General features: G+C 41.0%; 1 protein-coding gene across 6 annotated transcripts in view; it reads left to right on the top strand.

The window, feature by feature from the left end:
* npr3 (natriuretic peptide receptor 3) overlaps positions 1-21,950 on the top strand; it is a 48,022-nt gene extending 26,072 nt beyond the window's left edge. The window contains exons 3-8 of one of the 6 annotated variants that reach the window (XM_047592618.1): positions 2,556-2,731; positions 7,735-7,870; positions 17,312-17,406; positions 17,503-17,629; positions 17,712-17,796; positions 18,440-21,950. In XM_047592618.1, coding sequence (XP_047448574.1) covers positions 2,556-2,731; positions 7,735-7,870; positions 17,312-17,406; positions 17,503-17,629; positions 17,712-17,796; positions 18,440-18,665 — 845 coding nt within the window. In that variant the 3' untranslated portion in view covers positions 18,666-21,950. The other 5 variants (XM_047592619.1, XM_047592620.1, XM_047592621.1 and 2 more) reach the window with 5 other exon arrangements.
* The last annotated feature ends 463 nt before the right edge of the window (positions 21,951-22,413 follow it).

Raw genomic sequence — 22,413 nt, 5'->3', positions numbered from 1 at the left:
TGTAAACTCACATCCCACAAGTTCAATGTCTTTCATTCACACAAACAGCAATCCTACTGCCCTCTTCTTACCGCTCAAGAGCATGTCTTTATCTGCCCGTACGGTCTTAAAGCTGGGTATGGACGCATTGGACAGCATTCACTCAGACAGCACAGGGGACATGGACAGCGCTAGCAGTTGCTCTCTTGAATACACCAACAGACTGCTGTTCTGTTGAACATGAAATCGTCAAGAAAAAATCAAACAAAAAAAAAACAGCCTGAAACAACTCGACTGAAAAAATAAGGCTTACTAAGAAAAATTAGAAAGTAAGAATAAATTAATAAGCAAAACAACATGTCGCTGACCTGCTGCCACTCCTACAGGTGCATTTTTTTCAAAAAAAAGAAAAAAAGAAAAAACTATTACAGCTAAGAGTCTGCACTGTAAGCCCATATCGATTATAATAGTATTCTTAACATGTTTTGGTAGACAGCTAATATAACAAAACTTGTGTGAGTCCAAATATATGTGGACCTAACTGTACCTGCAGCTTTATGAGTAGAATTAGAGTTTATATACTAATGCTATCGATCTGCAAGGGTTAAGCACTGAAAGTACCAATGCTTAACTGAAACACAGCAGCACAGTGGCAATAGAAGGTGAGCCAAGCTGGGTGTACCAAAAAAGTTGTGTCCAGTGGCCCATTTCACAAAGCAGGTTTAGTGAAAACTCTGAGTTTATCAACCCTGAAATGAGGGAAACTATGAGTTTTCTGTTTCACAAAGGGAGGCAACTCAAACCAGAGAAAGTGTGGTAACTCTAGCCTGTTTCACAGAGAGAGGTAACTTAAGCTCTTGGTCAGTAACAGACTCCATGAACCTAACCTGGTCGGGACCAAGTTTTACTCAATGAACCTGGAGTTTCTCTCTGTCTCCGCCCTCTTTTAGCCACACACGCCATTTGATTTCCTCTTTCATTCAGTCAGTCAGCAGGCGAGTTTTGGCGTAGCCTTGTTCTGCCGTCTGTCAAAAATTATGTTGAAAAAAATCAGAGTCAGTAGCTATATCAGAAGTCCATTAGGCACAGTAGGGGGTGACATTTTTCACGAGCATGGCATGTCCTTTTGACAACGATCCCGTGGATGAAGGTGCAGCATTACTGCGCAGAGAATTAAATATTCGTCGGTAAATGGTTATCAGACTGCGCATGGATGTTTTAGCATTTCCAGACAATTATCTTTTTTAGTGGTACCATCAGAATCTGTCGGGACAAAAGAAAAAAAAGACATAAAAGGCAAATAAATATTTGTATGAATGGACTTAAAAAATATATCTATAGGCCCATTACATTTTATAAAGACACTTATGTCTTGGGGGTTGACTCAGAGGATGAGCTTTCTCCAGGGCCAAAGCCACTGGCTTTCTAATATTGTGGCTTGGGCTCCTCTGCCGCCGTTAGAGGTGGCGGTGCTGGGCCACCACCCGTTTTACGGGCATCTGCCTACTTTCTTTTGGCTGAGTAGAAATCTGTGTTAGTTTAAACAGACTTAATTATTTAACAGAACACGATATAGACGAGACATTTATGTGTGTGAAAACAGCATTATGTTGGGATAAAACAACTGCACAGTCCATTAGCCACTTCATATTTACTTTACAGTGTAAATCATGATCAAAATGAGGTACCTCCATGCCGAGGTCTCACCTGTTTGAACAATGTTTTTATATTTCATCTTAAGCTGCTGCCAAGTGCGCTTCTCTCCCGCGGGATTGCACCTATGAAATAAATGAATAGGCTATGATTCAAGCAGTTTTCCCCAGTAATATTATTGTGATTGCAAAGGACTACAAGGGCTAACTTACGCATTGACCCGAGCAGCAATGTTCCCCTCCGCCTCTCTTTTGCAGTTGCAGCGGTGTTGCACTTCTTTCTAAAAATGTGTCGAAACTCGCCGTATTAGCACATTAGGATTTCCACTTCGTAACCCTCTACTTCCCCGTTGCCATGTTGAATCGGGGCTCCATTGATGTTGGCTTTTTATAGTTGTGGCGCACGTGCTTCACTCCAGGTGAAACTACTCCAAGTTGATTAAGCCAATTCAAATCCGCCGTTCTGGAACCGGAAACTCAGAGTAAATCAACTCAGAGTTTAGGATTAGACTTTGTGAAACGGACCCAAGGCCTGTATTTCTTTCTTATTGAAGAAAGAAATACAGGCCTTGGGTTTACAATATGTTTACATTTGTAAACATATTGTAAACATATTGTAGTTAATGTTTATTTTCTTTTTTTTTTGTACAGGCCTCGGGTTTACAAATGTAAACATATTTGTAAACATATTTTAGTTTTTTTGAAACGTAATACACACACACACACACACACACACACACACACACTCTATATCATATAAAAGAAAATCATAGTTGGAATGTATGAAACTTGTAATAATCTTGGTCTAACCTAAGAATACAAAGGGAAGTAGGCAAGTAATGATGCCCTTTTGAACTTAGTATAGGGGTCATTATTTTTAATCTAATTTTGTATCTTGTTTTTCCCTGTTAAATTTAATCCCAGGCAATGGTTCATGGAAGAGAGAAGATAAGCATGACAACGATGCAAGGCAAGCCTTTGCTTCTCTGAACACTGTGACACTGCTCAGGACAGTCAAGCCTGAGTTTGAAAACTTCTCCATGGAAATGAAAAGGTCCAGTGAAAAAAGTGGACTTCATGACTGCAAAGACTGTGAAAATGTATGTATGTCTGTCAATTTCACATTATAGGACAGTCACGTCAAATTATTTTCTCAGGCTTGAACACACATATGTGATCGATTGCAGATGCTGAAAAGTCAAGTAGTATTTGCATGGTATGTAGGATATTAGAGGTGTTTAGGGCCAAGTGAATGGAACTGCGATAGTAAAACTGAAATCTGTATGTTTCTCGTATTCATTTTAAATATTTCTTCTTTAAGATTCTGAATCTGGTGGTGCAAATCCCATGACTTTTGTTTCAAGGCAAGGTGGTACTTGAAGTAGGCTGTAGCTTTAGTGCCCCGGAGAACGCCACGTCTTTGTGTAACCTCAATCTGCTTATTTAAAGAAGGTGGGATGGTGCAAGGGGTCAGTGCATGTCAACAGGGATGATTTGAGGAATGTGCCCCCCCCCAGCCCCCCATTCCAGAAGTGGAAACCATGACTAGAGATGGGAGCACCTTCTCTGTGACAAGAACTGTGAGCTCAATTTCATGAATAAGTTCTCAGTTAGCATCCTTAGTTGCTGTTGTGTTGGTTTTCTTCAAAGTGCAGAAGAAAGACTGAAGTTTTGGTTGTTCAGCTTGCAGTGGTTGTGCACTGGCAGCTGAACTTCAGAGACTCAGAGCCAGATTTAGTCTCTGGAAGTGACATGAACACTGGAGGGATTCCACTGGACTTTCATATGCTGATGACTGTCTGTCTTGGACTGATGTCCATTGTCTATACCAAGCTGGATTGTTAACCTGTGCCCAGACATGTCCGTGACATGTACTACTTATAAGGAACATATCCACATCAATGAGTTGGATCAGTCAGACATTTCCTGCACAGTGAGCAATGGCTTTGTGTCACCTTTTGGTCTGTGATATTGTTAAAGCCACATTTAGTGATGGACAATATGTCAAGTGTGTAACTCAGTACATTTACATGCACGTGGAAAAAAACAAATTGTTGCCTTAATCTGAATCTAACTGGACAATTTAAGCGCAAGTAAACACATTACTCTGATTAATATCAGAGTTCTCCTTGTCCGACTAAGACACCCAGATAATGTTGATATTCAGATAAAAAAGCTGTACTACTATCCATCTTGTTGTTGTTTGAAATACCGGACTCTTGTTTATATCACATAATAGGTAATCTGGAAATGGGTTCGTATTAACCTGCAGAAAAGACACATATAGCCATGTTCCCGTCAATTATTCGATTTTCTCCATTGCATGTAAACTGGAACCACATTCAGAAAGTCTCATTTTAAGCATAGTTCGATTAAGCTATGCATGTAAATGCACTGAATGAAACTTATGTTGCAGGAGTAGATCTGCAATGCTTTGCCAAAGGGAAACATTGTTCCTGTGACACCAGCAAAAGTACTGGAACACACTGGAGAACTACTCCACATGCCTTCTCGGCTACCCCCTATCCATTCACTACAGTCATTGGCTTTCGCTCTGGTTTGTGTCTTCAATAGCTCAATAAGGACAGGCCAATTTGGCTTGGTCACGTGATACACAGCCACTGATCTTTCCCGGTGTTATGGACTATCATCAGAGTCAACAATAGGAGGGCTTTAATTCCACAGGCAAAAGGAAGGTGGCAAAGCTTGTTTGGCAGCAAGCAGCATGGTGAGTATATGACAGCCTTTTATGAGAAGTTACTCCCAATGTAGCAGTAATTATTCTGAGCGAGGTTAGAGCTGGAAGCGGTGTCTTCGGGCCTCAGACCTTACATCAAGATTCAATATGGGCTACCTGATTGTTCAGACCTGGTATTAACGTGTCACCAGATCTGTCTCCAGATCTGATTTCAGTTACGCGATCTGCAAATTAATTACCACATGCAGCTCCTCATACATCAACAGTACTGCATCAATAATTAACACAGAATCACACTTGTGTACTCTTATTATATACTTTCATCTTTAAAATTTGACTTCGATTTGTTTATTTTTTTAGTAAACAGCTACAAGGACAAAATATTTAAAAGTCTTTCACTACTAATAAACAGACATCACTTACGGTGTTTTTTTCTTTTCAAGCCATCATTGGTGGTGTTCGTTTTTTCTGAATGAATGAGGCAAAATGCAGCGAAATAATACAATGTCTGAAAAGGCACTTTGAGGGGGATGTGATCCTTTACATAAATGTGGGGTTCCACTGGCATTCGACAATAAGGGAGGCTAGTCTGACGAAGATCGTGTGAAGTGAGCAAGGTATAAAGGGATTTAGGGTTTTGGATCTTAAACCTTCTTTGGTTGAGTTTTGGCACAGTTTTTCCTTATTCGGCTTTGTGTGTTCCAACAGGACTTCTGGGGTAGCTTGTAGGCTCTTCTTTATGCTAATGTCTCCTTCATAAGATACATGCATGTCCCAGCTAGGTGGACCATTAAAACCCACTACTATCCATACCATTGGTTGGTAGGTTGACAGTGAAACAGTCTCCCGTGGATAATGGATCATATCAGAATCAGCTTTGTTGGCCAGGTATGTCTACACATGCGATGGAATTTGACTCCAGTTACTTTGCTCAATGGTATAAGAAAATAAGAACAACACTTGAATAAGTATAATAATAAAAATGTACTAAAAAATTGAATAACTGTACAATATAAATAAAAACACTTTCAAAATAAAATAGTATATGCATCTATACAGTACATCTGTACATCTGTATATAGTATATACAGTGAATATGAGCATTGGTATGTACATGTGGTGAGAGTAACTGAGAATGGTCACATGCTCTGTGACTGCTCAGAGTTCACCAAAGCGACAGCCCGGGGAAAGAAGCTGTTTTTGTGCTGGGTGGTTTTGGCATACAGTGCTCTGTAACGCCGGCCTGAGGTGAGGAGTCTGAACAGTTAGTGTCCGGGGTGTGAGGGATATCTGGAGCAGGGTTACTGCAGAGGAAGGATTTTAATTCTTGTCAAGAATGTCACTGCAGTGTTTTGGATTAGTGCTTCTCAAAGAGCTTTGAAAAACCTGAACTAATTCATGAACTAGTTCATGTTCTTAATTCTGGCAATGTTGGCCAAGTGAAAGAAGGAACTCTATTCACATGTTTCATGTGCAAATTGAAGGACACATTTGGTCATTCATAACTCTAAGGTTCCTTACTGTAGTACTGGATGTCAAAGTACTGCCACGTCTTAATGAGACTTCTGGACCTGTAAGTGCCTTCTCCAGACTGCATGTATCAGCTCTATCCACAGATGTTCAATAGGATTTATATCAGGGCTCATGGGAGGCCACTCTAGAATAATCCAATGTTTGCTCTCAGCCATTCTGTCTTTAGCTGTGTGTTTTGGGTCATTATCATGTCAGAGGATCCATGACTTGGGCAGCACATTTCACTCAACATTTCACTCCACTGCCTTGATAGTTGTGAGATTGCACTGTACACCTTAGGTTAACATGTTCTTGTGATCAAATTATTTTCAATCTTTTCTAGAGGTACAATTATTTTTGTCCAGGCCAGTTTCATCATTTTATTTATTGTTTTAGTATAGTTACAAGTTATTCCAGTGACCAGTGATCTTCAACTTAAGGGTACAAACAATTTTGTCCATGTGTATGTATTATTATTGTCTCCAGGGTATTCATGGCCAAATACAGTGGCTTTAGTTTTGTCTAGAAGTAAAAGGTTAAAAGTCTTCCAATCTTTTATGTCCTTTATGCTTGGAATATGTCTAACAGGTTTGCTTTATCTGGCTTCATAGATGATTACATGTGGGCGTCATCTGCCTAGGGGCTTTTATGGAATGCGTTAACTGTTCCTGCTTCAGTTTCCCGATTGTAGCAAGGAAGCACAGGGGAGATGTAAGCAGTTCCAGGGCTGAATACTCGTGGTTAATCAGTGGTTTGGGAAACAAGACCAGTTCCATGCATTGCAACCAATGCAGCTGAAAACAGTTGCCGCTGGACGCTGTAGCTTGTCTGCTTTCTTCACCTTACTTTTTCATACCACCACACACACGGTCTTTTCTCCACACACCCTCATTCTCTTTCCTGTGTGTAAACACATACATGCACAGCTTAGCTTCTAGGAGCCAGGCCAGGCCACATAAGGAACACAGAGCTGAACAACTTCAGAAGGTGGGAGTTGAGGATGCCATCCTCTTCTTACTTCACCAGTCCCTCTCTCACCTGGACAGAGGCAGTGGTACTGTGAGGATTGCATTTTTGGATTTCTCCAGAGCCTTCAGAACCATCCAGCCTGTGGTCCTCAAACTGACAGAGATGGGAGATGAACCACACCTGGTGGCTTAGATCACAGACTACCAGACAGCCCGACCTCAGTATGTGCGACTGGGGGACTGCAGGTCCGGCACTGTGGTCAACAGTCTTTCTCCGATCCAGTTCACCCTGTACACGCCAGACTTTAGGTACAAGTCAGAGCTTTGCCATGTACAGAAGTTTGCAGATGACACGCCCATCGTCAGTTGTAGGGTGAATGGTAAATGGTCTTGCTTTTACATAGCGCTTTTCTACCTATTGGTACTCAAAGTTCTTTTTACTGCCATAGACACAACCACCAAGCGCACACACATTCACACACCAGTGCCAGTTGCACTGGGAGCAAGTGGAGGTTCAGTGTCTTGCTCAAGGACACTTTAGCATATGGCACCCCTCAGGGATCGAACCCTTCAATTTATGGACAACCCACTCTACCTACTGAGCCACAGGCGCTCCTGTGTAGCTAAACAATCTTTCCATCAGTTTGTGGAATAGTAAAGTTTTGGGATCTCCTCTTTTGTTTGTATAGTTCGCATTTTGTAGCGAACTATGAAAATAATAACAGGGTTAAAGTAATCATTTTAAATACTGTCAGTTTCAATTGAGAGGGACCAGGTCCCCCTGGAGCCTTGTTGTTAATAGCAGACCTGTGATAATGTAAATAAACTGATGCCATACAGTCATGCATCTTGTGTAATTTAAGGCTGTGACAACACAATCAGTACAATCATTTATTTTTCTTTGTGATTGTATGCTTCATGGCAGGTAAACATGTTTGTTGAGGGATTCCATGATGCCATGTTGCTGTATGCAATTGCCTTGCATGACGCCATGAAAGATGGGTATAGCAAGAAGAACGGGACAGAGATCACCTCACGCATGTGGAACAGAACATTTGAAGGTAAAACACACTCATTGCACTATGCAATCAATCTTATATGATGTCATAACTTATACACTACTACTACATACTCCATAGTCCGTAACATCCACTTCGCAAACTGCTTTCCACTGCTTTCCCGGAGCTGGATTCATGCCCACCCACAGTTACCAAAATTTTACTTCACTGCGGCTCAAACGACCCTGCTCGACAACACTCGGACCTGACGAAAGCAGACTTCATCTTCAATCTTCTTAACACCTGTGGAAAACTGCTTTTATTTTTGGCACAATACCTACACTGGGTACTTGCGGTGTGGGGCGTTTCAGCAGGATTCTTTATCACACCTGTCACACCTGGCTCGAATCTACCTGCACAGAGCACAAAATCAACTACATCCACAACTCTGACCTGTTCTGGGAACTAGTGGTGGGCAGATCGATCCAAATATCGATAGTATCGATACCAAGTCGGTATCGGATCGATACTAGCCTGGTGAGATCGATTCTTTACTTTAAGTTCCACTCTTGTTTGCAATGCTGCAGGAAAGAGGAAAGAGCCAGGTCGCCGGACTCGCCACTCCTGTGTCAGCGCAGAGCAGGCACACACTTATGACACTGTTCTTGAACAAAAACCTGTGACCAAAACCTTTGTTCTGCACAGACAAACTAAAGGCTTTGGGGGTTGTTAAGTTGTTTATATATTATTTATATTTTCACCAGTTGTTTTTGTTCTTGAGAATTTTAATTAAATTTTTGTATTATAGTTTCTCAGCAGTACTTGAGGTCCCCTAGGTCCCATTCTCTTTTCCATTTTAATGCTTCCCTTTGGCTAAATCATTCAAAAATACAGTATCTCTTTCCACTGCTATGTGGATGACACCCAGCTTTATCTCCCTCAATCCTAAAAACCAGTCCAAAATCACCAACATATGCAATTGCTTAAATGAAATAAAGTGCTCCAACTAAACAAATCCAAATTCGAAATCCTTCTCTTTGGCCCCCCTGACAACATCAGTCTGATTTCCAACAGTCTCAACAACTTATCCAACCTCATCAAACCCCATGTCAAGAACCTCAGTGTCACATTCGATTCAGAACTTAAAATTGATAAACAGGTCAGCTCAGTGGTCAAAGCCAGTTTCTTCCACCTCTGCACCATTTCAAAAATCAAACCATTCCTCATCTTCCCAGACCTAGAAAAAGTTATCCATGCATTCATTACCACCCACCTGGACTACTGCAACTCTCTCTTCACCGGAATCAGTCAATCAACTTTCTCCCATCTACAATTAATTCAAAACGCTGCAGCCAGATTCCTGACAGGGGCTCGAAAGAGAGACCACATCACCCCTGTCCTTGCTTCCCTCCACTGGCTGCCAGTTAAATTTCAAATTGATTTTAAACTTCTTTTATTTGTATATAAAGCCCAGAATGGAGCAGCCCCCTCCTACCTGTCAGAACGTCTAACTCCTTACTCCCCCTCTAGGCCCCTCAGGTCCGCTGAACAAGGGCTTTTAATAGTTCCATGCTCTCTTCATAAACTCAGGGGTGACCGTGCTCTTGCAGTCGCTGCCCCCAGACTGTGGAACAGACTCGCCCCCTCCATTGACTCTTTTTTAAATCGAGGCTCAAAACTTAGTTCCTTTACCTTAGTAAAGAGTCTTTACCTACATCTTCTTGGTCTTTGTTCTATTGCTGGATTTGTTGTTAGTTGCCCTTTTTGTTTTTTCACTTGTTTTTTGTACAGCGCTTTGGTCAACCTCAGTTGTTTTTAAATGTGCTTTATAAATAAATTGATTGATTGCTTGATTTATTTATAGTTCCAAAGTGGTTCTGCCTGTGGATTTCAGGGGTCACCTCAGCACTATAGGACTGCTTTGACAATACTGAATGGGAACACAATAACTCCATACATCAAGTGCAACCATGTTATGACTGTAGTACCGCTTTCACATTGAAAATCCCGACATTTTCAGACCGGGTTGAGTCGCCTTTGGTGCGCTTTCACATCTGCAAAAGTCCTGGGTCGGACCTCCCGCTTCACCTATGAGCTCCATTAACGCTTGTGTAACATCACATTTGATTTGTTTGAGTGAAAAAAATTAACAAAAGTCTCTGCCCTTCGGAGATCAGTCTTTATGGGAGTAGACCAAAACTTGTTTTTGAGCTGACGCTTCTACAATCATAAAGTCTGTCAGGCCGTCAAGTCAGAATGTAACAGGCAGATATATCAGTGTCAGAGCGAAAAACCTGGGTTATGTGGCATTCCTGTTCACATCAAAGCCGCGTTGAGCCGAGCCAATAAAATCCTGGGTCGACGTCGGCAATCGTTTTTTCGCTCGATGTGAAAGGGGCATAATAAAGATCATCACAGCCAACAACCATGGCCGGTATGCAAACCAGCAACAGTGACTGCAAGCACTAAACCAACCCCTGCTCATTAGGTACACTTTCCTCAGCTGAAGTGAAGAAGACCCACTTCAGGACTAGACATAGTGCCTAAGAGAGTCCTGAAAGACTGTGCAGAACACACACCTCCACCATCATTTCAGTCCCAAAGAAGTTACCTACACAGTGACACTGACCCAGTTCTGAGGGCTAGTTGTGCAGCGCAGAATCCAGTGGTCCAGCATTGGTTGTCTTGACATACCTGGAAAAGAAGCTGCATCTACATTGTCTTAAAATGCTGTTCATAGGTTACAGCTGTGGCTTTACAGGAAGAGGAACAGAGGAGAAAGGACACAGCCTTGAGTAGAGCCTGTGCTGATGGTCCAGTCCGAAGAAGGTTTTCCTCCTGGTTTTCCTGCCTCCTGTCCAACAGGACAGGAGGCAGCGCATTCTCTGATAAACACACAGATGCATTGGCATAACCCTGGCAATGAACAACATGATGTCATTTTGCAGCTGGGGGATGTCCAGACATTCCTACGTTTGTCACGTGAGTAAGCGTATTGCATCACTTCTTGTTTTTGCTGCGCTGATTTGTTTGCTTGCAGACTGTTTTAGCTTCTTTAAAATTACAAAAACCTTGTCTGTTTAAGCGATGAACCCTTGTTTTCAGTCTACTCAACCAATTGTCTTTTATAACTCCTTGTGAAACTTACCCCTTGTCTCCACTTAATCAACTTTACTCTGTTAGCTCTAGTGGTCACCTATGGCTTCTCTTTCTCCCCCCTCTGCTTCTCCTTCTCTCTCCTGCTCGTCTGTTCACATATTTAATTACTCCTCTGCCTCTGTTAGAGGTAGTGGTATTGTAATGAATGCAGTTTATTTATAGATTTGGAGGCGAGGCTTTCTGAACTGGAAGCACGGCCTGCACCATGGAAAAACCAATAGCTAATCAGTGCCCTATAGTCGGTGCAGGCCGACCAAGTGCAGCTCCTGTTGCAATCCTGCTGGCTGTCTCTCTGCAGCTCCCAAGCAGTCAGGAGACCAGGGTGGCTGGGTGATGGTACGAAGGAAACGTAATCCTTCCTGGCCCACGGAGCACCACCAACCCCTTCACATGCATTCCAGGCTCCAGGGCGGGTGACAATAGCCACTAAGTTAGTGGCACATTATATGTACAATTGTTATTCATGGCAGTAATGACCGGGCACACCAGTTGGAGGTTAATAAACTTAATGTGGAATTGGTGTGTAAGTTTGCATGTCGGACCAGAGTTCAGCCCAAAAGGAAGAGTTGCAGTCTTACACGCTGCTCTGCCTCTTCTCTAGAACAGTCTCACCCCCAAAACTCTCCAAACTACATAGATGTTTTGTCTGCTCCCAGATTTTTTAAATTGAAAAATAACAAAAGAGGAGTTATTCATAGGAACCTTATACAAATCAATACAAATTCATTAGTACAATAGAGAAACAAGAAGAATAAATATGATCTTTTAAATGTCAGATCTCTCTCATCTAAATGATGGACGATGAATATGTCAGTTAAAATGAGTCTACGTCGAAGCACAGGCTGAGGAGGAGGACTGGCATCAATCTTTCCACATTTATCTATTAATTATAGACCTAAGCAAGGCTTTAACTGGTTTGAAAGCCTTCATTTTAGTCTTACTCATCCAGACTGGAAAACACAAAAAAACTATTCTTTTCTTGTGGTGTATCGTATGAGTTTGTGATTTAAGAACAGACAAAGTCATTGTAGTAGGTTACTATAACCCCCATGTTAATGTTAGCAGTGACAGTCTTAGCTCTTCATTTATGTCATTATTAGACTCAGTTGGCTTTTCTGAAAATGTGAACGGATCAACTCACTGTTTTAATCGCACCTTAGATCTTGTCCAAACATATGGCATAGAAAATAAAGGTTTGACAGTATTTACTCATAACCCTCTTTTGTCTGATCATTTCCTCATAACATTTGAATTTATAACTAGAAAATTCCCTCTGGGAAATTTTGAGGGGCTACGGGAACTAATGCCGGGGGTACCGTCTCTGTCAACATGAGAATTAGCACACTTTGCCTGCATTTAGCACAATTAGCTTATGGTTAGCACAGTTAGCTTACAGTGAGCACAGTTGTCCTGCAGTTAGGATACTTAATTCACATTTAGCACAGTTAGCTTACAGTAATGCCTGAGCAGTAGACCTTTATAAAAATGTGTTTTTTGCATGTTTTTTCCGGTCGTCCAATTTTCAATGGGAAATAATTTGTATTTCGGAAAGAAAAGTAATAGCACACCGATCCCAATCGAGCTGCACGTTTTGATATATAACTCAGCTTCGCCCTGAGGCCCTGTAGCCCCTAATAAGAATAAACACATGGGATAACAATAAGGGCTCTGGCATTGCCCTGTAGCCCCTAATGATAGATTACACTAAAATTGGAAAGGCATTTCGTTATGATAGACACTTATCTGATGACGCTGTAACTAGATATAATGATGTGGGTGACATCCACAACTTAATTCCAACACAAACAGATAATTTTGTTGGTAGCACTACGGCATCCCTAAGTACAACTTTAAATGTGGTTGCTCGTCTGAAAAAGAAGGTCATAAATAGGAGATAGTTTAACAACTTAAAAAAAAATCTCTCTGGAAGATTACAACAGCATATTATTTATAAGAAAACAAGAACAACTTCAGATTTCTTTTCAGCACTGTAACCAGACTGACAGATCTGACAGCTCTGTTGAGTCATTTATTCCTTCAGCCCTCAGCAGTAATGACTTCATAAGCTTCTTTACTGATAAAATTGTTGGCATTAGAGATAAAATTCATAGCATCCTTCCAGCTGTCAAAGATTTAAGTACAGTGGCATTAGAAACCTCTGTAGGACCTAGTCAATATTTGGATCCTTTCTTTCTAGTTGATCTTCCTGAGCTCACTTCAGTAATTACAGCATCTAAACCATCAACTTGTTTTAGCCAACTGTAGACCAATTTCCGACCTTTCTTTTATTTCTAAAGTTTGTTGCCGATCAGTTGTGTGACCATTAAACAGGAATGGTTTGTTTCAGTCAGGTTTTAGAATTCGTCATAGTACAGAAACGGCACTTGTTCAAGTTACCAATGATCTCCTCATGGCTTCAGACAATGGATTTGTCTCTACACTTGTCCTACTAGATCTTAGTGCTGCATTTGACACTATTGATCACAATATTCTACTAAAGAGACTTGAAAGTTGTGATCAAGATTACAGGAACTGCATTAGACTGGTTTGAATCCTATCTGTCAGACAGATTCCAGTTTGTCCATATAAGTTTGTCCAGGGGGCTGTGGCGCAGTGGTGAGAGGCACAGTTTGGGGTTCGAAGGCCCCCTGCCCGCTTGGGCCTCCCGCCCTGTCCATGGCTGTGGTTCCCTGAGCAAGCACCTAACCCCCCAATATGTTGCTCGGGCGCACCCACCAGAGGGCTGCAGCCAACTGCTCCAACTGTACACATTACTGTGTGTGAACAAATGGATGGGTCAAACAGCAGAATTTCCCCTCGGGGATCAACATAGTATATCAAAATCAAACAAATAAATAAACAGTGATGGAGTCCCTCAGGGTTCTGTGTTAGAACCAATATTATTCACATTATACATGCTCCTCAGGCAATATTATTAGAAAGCAATATGCATGGCATAAACTTCCATTGCTATGCAGATGATACCCAGTTATATTTATTCATGAAACCAGATAAAACTACTCAGCTGGTTAAACTCAAAGCATGTCTTAAAAACATATAGGCTTGGATGACCTGTAATGTTTTACTTTTAAACTTAGACAAAACAGAAGTCATTGTATTTGACCCTAAACATGACAGAGATTCATTATCTAATCAGCTGTTTTTGTTTGTTTGTTTGTTTTTCTTTTTGGATGGCATTACCTTCGCCTCCAGTACTACTGTGAAAAACCTTGGTGTTATAATTTAATTGTCACATAAAGCAGATGCTTTGTTTCAAATTAGGAACATCCTTTCTCAGAGTGGTGCTGAAAAACTAGTTCATGCATTTATATCTTCCAGGCGAGATTATTGTAACTCATTACTGTCTGACTGTCTAAATAGCTCTTTAAAGAAACTTCCAATTGATTCAAAACACTGCAGCAAGAGTACTGACAGGAATTATCAAGAGATATCATATTACTCCAGTTTTAGCTTCTCTTCATTGGCTCCATTTAAAATCTAGAATTGAATTTAAAATCTTCCTCTTTACAATACAAGGCCCTGAAAGGCCTAGCTCCATCATATCTGAAAGACCTCATTGCACCATATTGTCTCAACATCTCACTGTGATCTCAAATTGCAGGTCTACTTGTGGTTGATAATGTGTCAAAAAGTGGAATGGGAGGTAGAGTTTCATCTATCAGGCCACTCTTCTGTGGAACCAGCTCCCAGTTTGGGTTAGGGGTTCAGACACCCTTTCTACTTTTAAGATCAGTCTAAAGACTTAACTTTTTGACAAAGCTTATAGTTAGGGCTGAACTTAACCACCCCTTAGTTATGCTGCTATAGGCCTAGGCTGCAGGGGGACGGTGCACAGAGGACATGTCCTCTACTTTCTCTTCTCTGGCACCAAACTCCTGTCCTCTAATCTCTTTTATTTTTTTTTCCTATTCCTTAACGCTGTGTCTCCCTTTTTCCTCACCCCTCCCCTCCCCCTCCATCTTACTTTGAGGGTGTCTGACCTGGGGTTCCAAGCTACATCTGCTGTTGTAGTTTCATCAACCTGCCCTCTTGCAGTTATCCACTCCTACCTGGATGAACAATTCTCCAACCTGCCCATAATTCCCTCATGTTACATAAGATCATCAGCTATATCTTGTATTATTAGATTCTATGTATATCGTTCAGTCCAATTATGTATCTATGACAGAAATTTGTTTATCTTGTTTCTCCTGCTTTTTTCTGTCTCTTCTTTGTTTCCACCTGGCTGGCCTTAGGCAGATGGGTCCCTCCATTTGAGGTGGGTTTTGTTCAAGGTTTCTTCCTGTTAAAAGGGAGTTTTTCCTTGCCACCGTCGCCTTCAGGCTTGTTCTGGGGGTTTCAGGCCGGTTTTTGTAAAGCGTCTTGAGAGAATTTGTTATTGATGCCATATAAATTTAATTGAATTGAACTAAATTAAAATTTAAAAAGTGTGATTGTCTTGTCTTTAGCCACCTAGACTTCATAAAAACTGACTCAAACTCAAGGTCTAAAACGTAGCTTACCCTAAGTCTACTAGTTAAACTATTAATAGCCTGATAATGAAATCAGAATGCTTCCCCCTGACTCACTTTTTATGTTGGTGAGTGCTGGCTTTACAAATACACCTAGAATTATTGGATTGTCTTGTAAAGAGGCACACAGTTGCATAGGCAATAGACAAAAGTATATAATTTTCAAAAGTGTAATTTTCTTTCATTTCTGTGCATTGTCCCTAACAATGCCAAACACATTTTTCCAGCCTACTACTCCACCACTGGGATTTGAGGGCAGGACATTCTTACTGTGAGTCACCAGAGATAACCTCTGTGCCACCAGAATGGTAAACCTGCTATGGTTTTAAAAAGGCTATTTATATGATATGATTGATCCAGCCCCGTGTCAGACAGTCTGTTTCAAGGGCCGGAAGAAACAAACACTTTCGCTGTCTTTATGACTCAAATATCATGTCGGCCCACCAGGAAAACTCACGGTACTCATGATGGTCAATCTGCCCTTGCTCTGTGATCTACCTGTGAGTGGAGTCAGGTACACACGACTATGAGAGTGTTGATGGTGCTGAAGGTGGAGTTGAATTCTAAAAAAACAGGATCCTGGCATAGGTTCCTGTCAAGCCCAGGTGCCCAGGGTTCAAGTGGAGGTCTCGAAGCAATTTGGCATATGACATGTCACAAGGGTTGTGTTTCTCAACAATTCTGTTAACCTCTCTGTGGCCCTGTTGTTTTTCAAAGCAACATTAAAACTTCATTCAGACTGTTGGCTTTAGGCTTGTTGTTGTTTGTATCTAACTGAGCCCTTTCCAGACAGAAGCAGTCATTGGCTGAGCATTGTTGTTGGAGTAGTGCAGTTAAGCTTCTCTTATCACCCACAGCATCTGTTTTATTTCCTGAGTGCACAGGTCTGTACATACATCACAGCATTTCCTATAGGACTGCGTTATCAGGCCAAAATCAAAAAATGCTTAATTAAAATTGGAATCCGCAGGTAACTCTCTTGTTTTCTTCATAGCAGTGCACCTGCATACAAACAGGAACACATTGCATAAACTTGATCAGCATTACAAAATAAAATGTAAGAAGATATTCACAAAGACTAGGCCTTTTGGTTGTGCTTGGATGGAAGTATCAAAGAGGAATACGCTATCAGACACACTATGAGGATTTAATGTGTACTCTCTCATGATTTCACTTACCACTTCAGGATGGTAGCCAGGCCAGAAACCCTTCCACTGTTCCAAGTTTTTCCCCTTAGGTACCCCTTCATCCATTGGGATGTGGGTCACCTGGTTCGACACCATCTGACCTCTCCTCTGACCTTCTTTACCTCTGAACTTTGGAAGACTGTCACTGAGAGTGTGTAGGTTAAGCAACACGCACACCAGAGCAACAGGTAGTACAAGCAGTTTAATTGCTCTCCAAGCTTCCCTGAAGGACAGCAGGGTCACAGGCCCGTCTGAGACATGTTGGGCCTTGGTACTACCCCCAAGATACAGCTTCTTGGTCTGTTATTCATCAACAAAAATTGCCCCTGAATGACAGCAGAGCTTTCGCATCAGTTTATGCCAACCACATGGACATTGGCAGAACATTTCTTTATTTCTGTGGCATATCAGTCCATCTGGATTTAAAACATCAGTTGAGTCATTCTTAGAACTAAAACAGTGGTATTGTTGTGTGTCATTTCTGAAAAAGTTATCAAATATTAGATTATGAAACCTTCAATGTTGTTATAATTCAAGAAAAGAAAGTCTGTCTTTCCTTTTCTTCATCTGCATTCTTTGCATTTTATCTAAATAGTGTACCCTTTTTTTCCCATAATGGCTGAAAGGAATTGCTGGCCAGGTGTCCATGGATGTCAATGGTGACAGAAATGGAGACTTCTCTTTGATGGCCATGACAGATGTTGAAGCAGGTACATATGAGGTAAGCAGAAGCAATATTTGTGTCATAAGCTGCTAACATTTTTGTTAATAGACAAAAGATGCTGCGTGTGTAAACTGATGACATATTGACTTACAGGTGGTGGCCAACTACATTGGTGTAAATGGAAGTTTTAATCTGCTGCCCGCCTTCAATCGCAACCATTTCACCCTGAAAGGAAGACAAAATGCACACTCAGAGATTCCGGACAAATCTTGTAAATATGGTGCATCCTGGTCCACTGGAACCTGTGACATTTGACCATGAATAAGTGTGTGCTTATCATCAATTATTGCTCTTTCACACAGGTGGATTAGGAGTATCTGCTTTGACTGGAGTCATAGTGGGAGCTGTTCTTGGAAGTGCAATGCTTATAGCATTCTATATATTCAGGTAACATACATGAGGTTTATCTTCACATGCTCGGCCACACACACCTTCACTCAAACTGAAAGGCTTAGAAACACTTCCTTTTCCTTTTTACATAAGATTAATTAATCTTGTTATGACTATGTTTAGATATAATCATGAAGACAATTATCATACCTTCAGTTGAAACCTGTTACTTGATATTGAATTATATCCTAAGCTAAACAACTGGGAGCAGAGAAGCTAAGAAGCTACTGTCTCAGGGTGACAGACTCAGGAGCAGAAGAGTAGGGAACTAGAATCGGAGGAGGTGATATCTGAGATTGACATTGACTAAAATATACAAAAAAATATATTCACTGTACAATACAACAAAAGAAACATTTACAGAGGGATGGAGGTGGGTTTCATGTGTTCATGGGGGGCCCTGGCATTGTTCAACAGGTGCACTGCGGATGGGAAGAAACTGCTCACCTTGTGAGTGGTCCTGCACTCGATGGATCGCAGCCTCCTGCCAGAGGGGAGTCTGTTAAATAGTCTGTGTCCAGAGTGAGAGGGATCAGCTACAAACTTAGCTGCATGCTTCAGTCCTGGAAGCGTACAATTCGTCAAAAGACTTCAGACTGCGACTGATCACCTTCACACAGACTACTCTTGTCCTTGGCAGAGGCTGCAGCATACCAGGTGGTGATGGAGTTGGTGAGGATGGACTCAATGATGGCAGTGCAGAAGTGCACCACCATTGTCTATGGCAGGTTGAATTTCTTCAGCTGCCACAGGAAGTACACCCTCTGCTGTGCTTTTCTGATGAGAGCACTGATGTTCAGCTCACATTTGAGGTCCTGGGAGATGATGGTGCCCAGAAACCGGAAAGACTTCATAGTGTTGACTGAAGAGTCACACAGAGTGATGGGGAGGAGTGGGGTTGTGTTCTTCCTGTAGTCCATGATCATCTCCAGTGTCTTGGTGTAGCTGTAACAGCCTAGAGTTGAACGCTTCCAACTCACCAGGTGATCTATCTCCATTCTGTAAGCGGCCTCATCTCCATCAGAGATGAGCCTGATAAGGGTGATGTCATCTGCAAACTTACATGGTCTGATTCTCCTAGTGGAGCACAGGGGACAGCATAAAAGACAGTGATCCAAAGTTCTGTCCTCCTGTGTGTAGAATCTGGTTGGCCAGCGCGTACTGTGTGTCATGGATGTTGGCTGCTGGCGGAATGTAAACACAGACCAGAATGAAAACTCACAGGGGGAGTAAAAGGGTTTGCACTTCATGAAAATGATTCCATGTCCGGGGTACAGTACTGCTGGATCACTATAATGTTGTAACACCAATTACAGTTGATGTAAAAACATATACCTCCATCTTTCGTCTTGCCTGAGAGCTCTGTATGGCGATCCATTCTAAAGAGTTGGAATCCTTCCAACTGCAGTGCAGAGTCCGATATTTATCCACTCAGCCAGGTCTCAGTGAAGCAGAGGACTGAAGATGTAGGAAGGTCTCTGTTTTTCCCCATCTGTAGCTGTAGTTCTTCACTATGTTGCACAGTGAGCGCACACTGTGCTTTTCACAGAGAGGAAAATGTGATGTCTACGCTGACAGAGGAGCGCTTTCCTCTCATGCGCCTGTGTATTGTGTTGGCAATGGTGAGCACACCTTTGACCAGTATGTCCAAAATAGCAACAGGTATTGCAGTTCTGATGTTCAGCAGATCATCCCTTGATGACCAATCTGGATTAATAAACAACAGAACAGAGTAGTGCGCAGCAAAACACCATGGCCTCCATCATTGGCGCCATCTTGAGAACCAAGAATCAAACAGAAGACTGGTTGCTAGCTTACAGTTTAGTGGTTGGAAGCAAGCAGCCTGAGAGGCTGGTTCTGAAGTTAAATCCTGAAAGGAAACTGGAATATAATAAATCTGCATGTAGTTGTCTGTCTTGAATGCTGATAGCACAGAAACCTGATCTCTGGGAGACAGAAGTATTGTGCCAAGTGGGTAATAGGCTTAAGGGAAGCAAGCTGGGACAACAGACTGAATTCTAACAGACTCTAGAGCTAAACGAGATGGGTGATGAGACTCAAGGCTCTTTTGGAGTACTGGTGGACATAGACACCGTAACCTATGCAGATAGCCAACATTGGTACGAGTTTCATGTATAATATATGTGTGTGTGCTCGTCACTCTGGCTCGCTCTGTAAAAAAGCCATCCAAACGCTAGATAGTGTTGTATCTTTTTTTTAGATTCGATTAGATATATTAGATTAGATAAATCCTATGTTTATCCCATGGGAAGTTCAGTGTACAATCCAGAATATAACATTTAATAATAACGCTCTGCGCTGTTGCCGTAGCTATGGCGTAATTGACGCAGAAGCCTAAACCGCCTATCATGGGCAGTAGGCTGCAAATTAGGCACACCAGTCCTTAGCACTTGTGGAGAAGGTGGGTGCATGATAGGCTCAGAATAGTGTGGGCAAGTGCATAGAAGGCTGGGTAGACTTCTGGCTAGGTAGCTTATCTAAATACTGGGATGCAGGTGTGTACAGGAAGTCTCTGTTAGGTAATGTTTAAGCCAAGGATTGAAGGACAATTTCCTGCAGGGAATGGAAAGGGCAACCTCATTGCCATCCCTGCCCCCCTCCCTATACAAAATTTATCGTAATTTCCATCTCTTTGGTTAATTCATTGCAAGACACAGAAAGGCACGGGAGGCAAGAAGAGCAAACAAACACAAAAATTACCACATTATATCTAATATGTTTCATTGCTTATACTACTGTAACCTATCATAAAAAACACTACATCATCATAATCTGGCTTTCGTCCATGAGATGCTTGTTAGGTTTATTGGTGATTCTAATTTAGCTGTAGGTGTGCATGTGAGCATAAATGATTATTTGTCTCTTTGTGTTGCTGGTCACCAGTCTATCGCAGAGACACAAACAGTACATATCTATTTCCAAGACAGTGTGTGAGCAAACCAACTAAATGCACTTTGATTTAACATTGCAAAAAATAGATAATATCACCAAAAAGATCTCAAATTTTATTCGTCCGCCCAAATGTCAATCTATTGTATATTTGCCCTTTTATATTGTATAGGCTCTGAAACTATTGTATAAATATGACAATTCCTGTATATCTGACAACACTGGTAGGCAGTGCATAGAGAAAAAAATATAACTTAATAGAAGTCCAAAACTGTACAAAAGTTCATCTTATGGCAGAATAACAAATATCAAATATCAAATTAAATATCAAATCAAAAACTCATTACAGAGAACACAATAAGGAAAAGAACACAGGGGGAAAAGATTTGTACTTTATTCCAGTTCCTTCCTCTGCAGAAAAAACTACAGGATAACCATTGAGCGTCGCAGACATGGGGAAGAGTATGATTCTGCAAAGCACCATCAGTTACGAGAGGACTCCATCAGATCACATTTCTCAGCAGCGTAATCAGTGGCAGTGACAGTTCCTTCCCAGAGAATCTCACATCTGAATGTGACCAAAGACTTGTGGTTGTCAGTGGACTCGTGCCAATGAAAGACAGACATTTTGTTTTAATTATTATGACTCAGGAATGTTTAATGGTCACAAATCACCACTTACTTGGATTTTCCTCCACACAAATGTTTATTATTGCATAGCTGTATTGAAACATTTGGCTATAACATTGTTTACGGACTTTTAGTTTATTTTGTTTTTTCACCATTCACGTGGTGGTTACCATGACTATGAGTGACTGTGTATACAACAATGATATTGGTTTGCACTTATGGGTCTACTTTCAATTCATGTTAACCTTACTGCAATCAAGCAGTCTCCACACAAATCTTATTTTAAATTCTGTATATAGCAAAGCTCTTGTAAAATGGGTTACATATGTATCATCTTGGCAGTACATCTTGTCCACACCTACTTATTTGTAGTAAATACATTGGCAACCTGCAAAGGATTTTGGTTTATTTTTTACTTATTTTATAAATCTGTCTTTATTAGTGGTAACAGATATGTCAGTAGTACTTTAGTTTTGGCATCTAGTTGGGTATAGTTACTTAAACCTTAATGTATTGATATTATGTTATTTATAACATCAATATTTTTGATATACTGTATGTTCGTCTCATTATTGAAATTGTAGTGATTTCATTAAACATGATTCTATTTAGTTTTTTCAGTGCATCATTTCTTCATCCATATCTCCAATTACAGCAGTTCTTCTCTTATGAATGTCTTGTAGTAGTTTTCAGTTATTTTTGCAAAGTTGTGGTTTATTTGAAATATAAATATTCATTTAGTTTAAGTTGAGTAATAATCATAATAATCTGAATACTACTAATCATACATTTTATTTATGGGCACCTTTCAAAGCTCTCAAATTACCTTACAAAACAGCAAAAAATGTCACAAGAATAGAAGAAAGAACATAACATTTGAGTCTGGATTTGAAGGTTAGCAGAGAGTCTATGTTTCTTGTGTCATACAAGAGAAATAATTTCAGATTAAGAGCCTTAAGAGTCATCAATATTTAATGAAGAATTGTCATCTTTGGATAAAGTGGACTAATGCCAATACGAAATAGGTAAATAATAAGTAGTAAGAATGTTATTGGGGGACCAGAACTGAGCCTT

Source organism: Mugil cephalus, chromosome 8 (genome assembly GCF_022458985.1).
Source record: "Mugil cephalus isolate CIBA_MC_2020 chromosome 8, CIBA_Mcephalus_1.1, whole genome shotgun sequence".
Classification (NCBI taxonomy): Eukaryota; Metazoa; Chordata; class Actinopteri; order Mugiliformes; family Mugilidae; genus Mugil; species Mugil cephalus.
The sequence above is the reverse complement of the archived record's forward strand: the minus strand, read 5'-3'. Positions and strand labels throughout refer to the sequence as shown.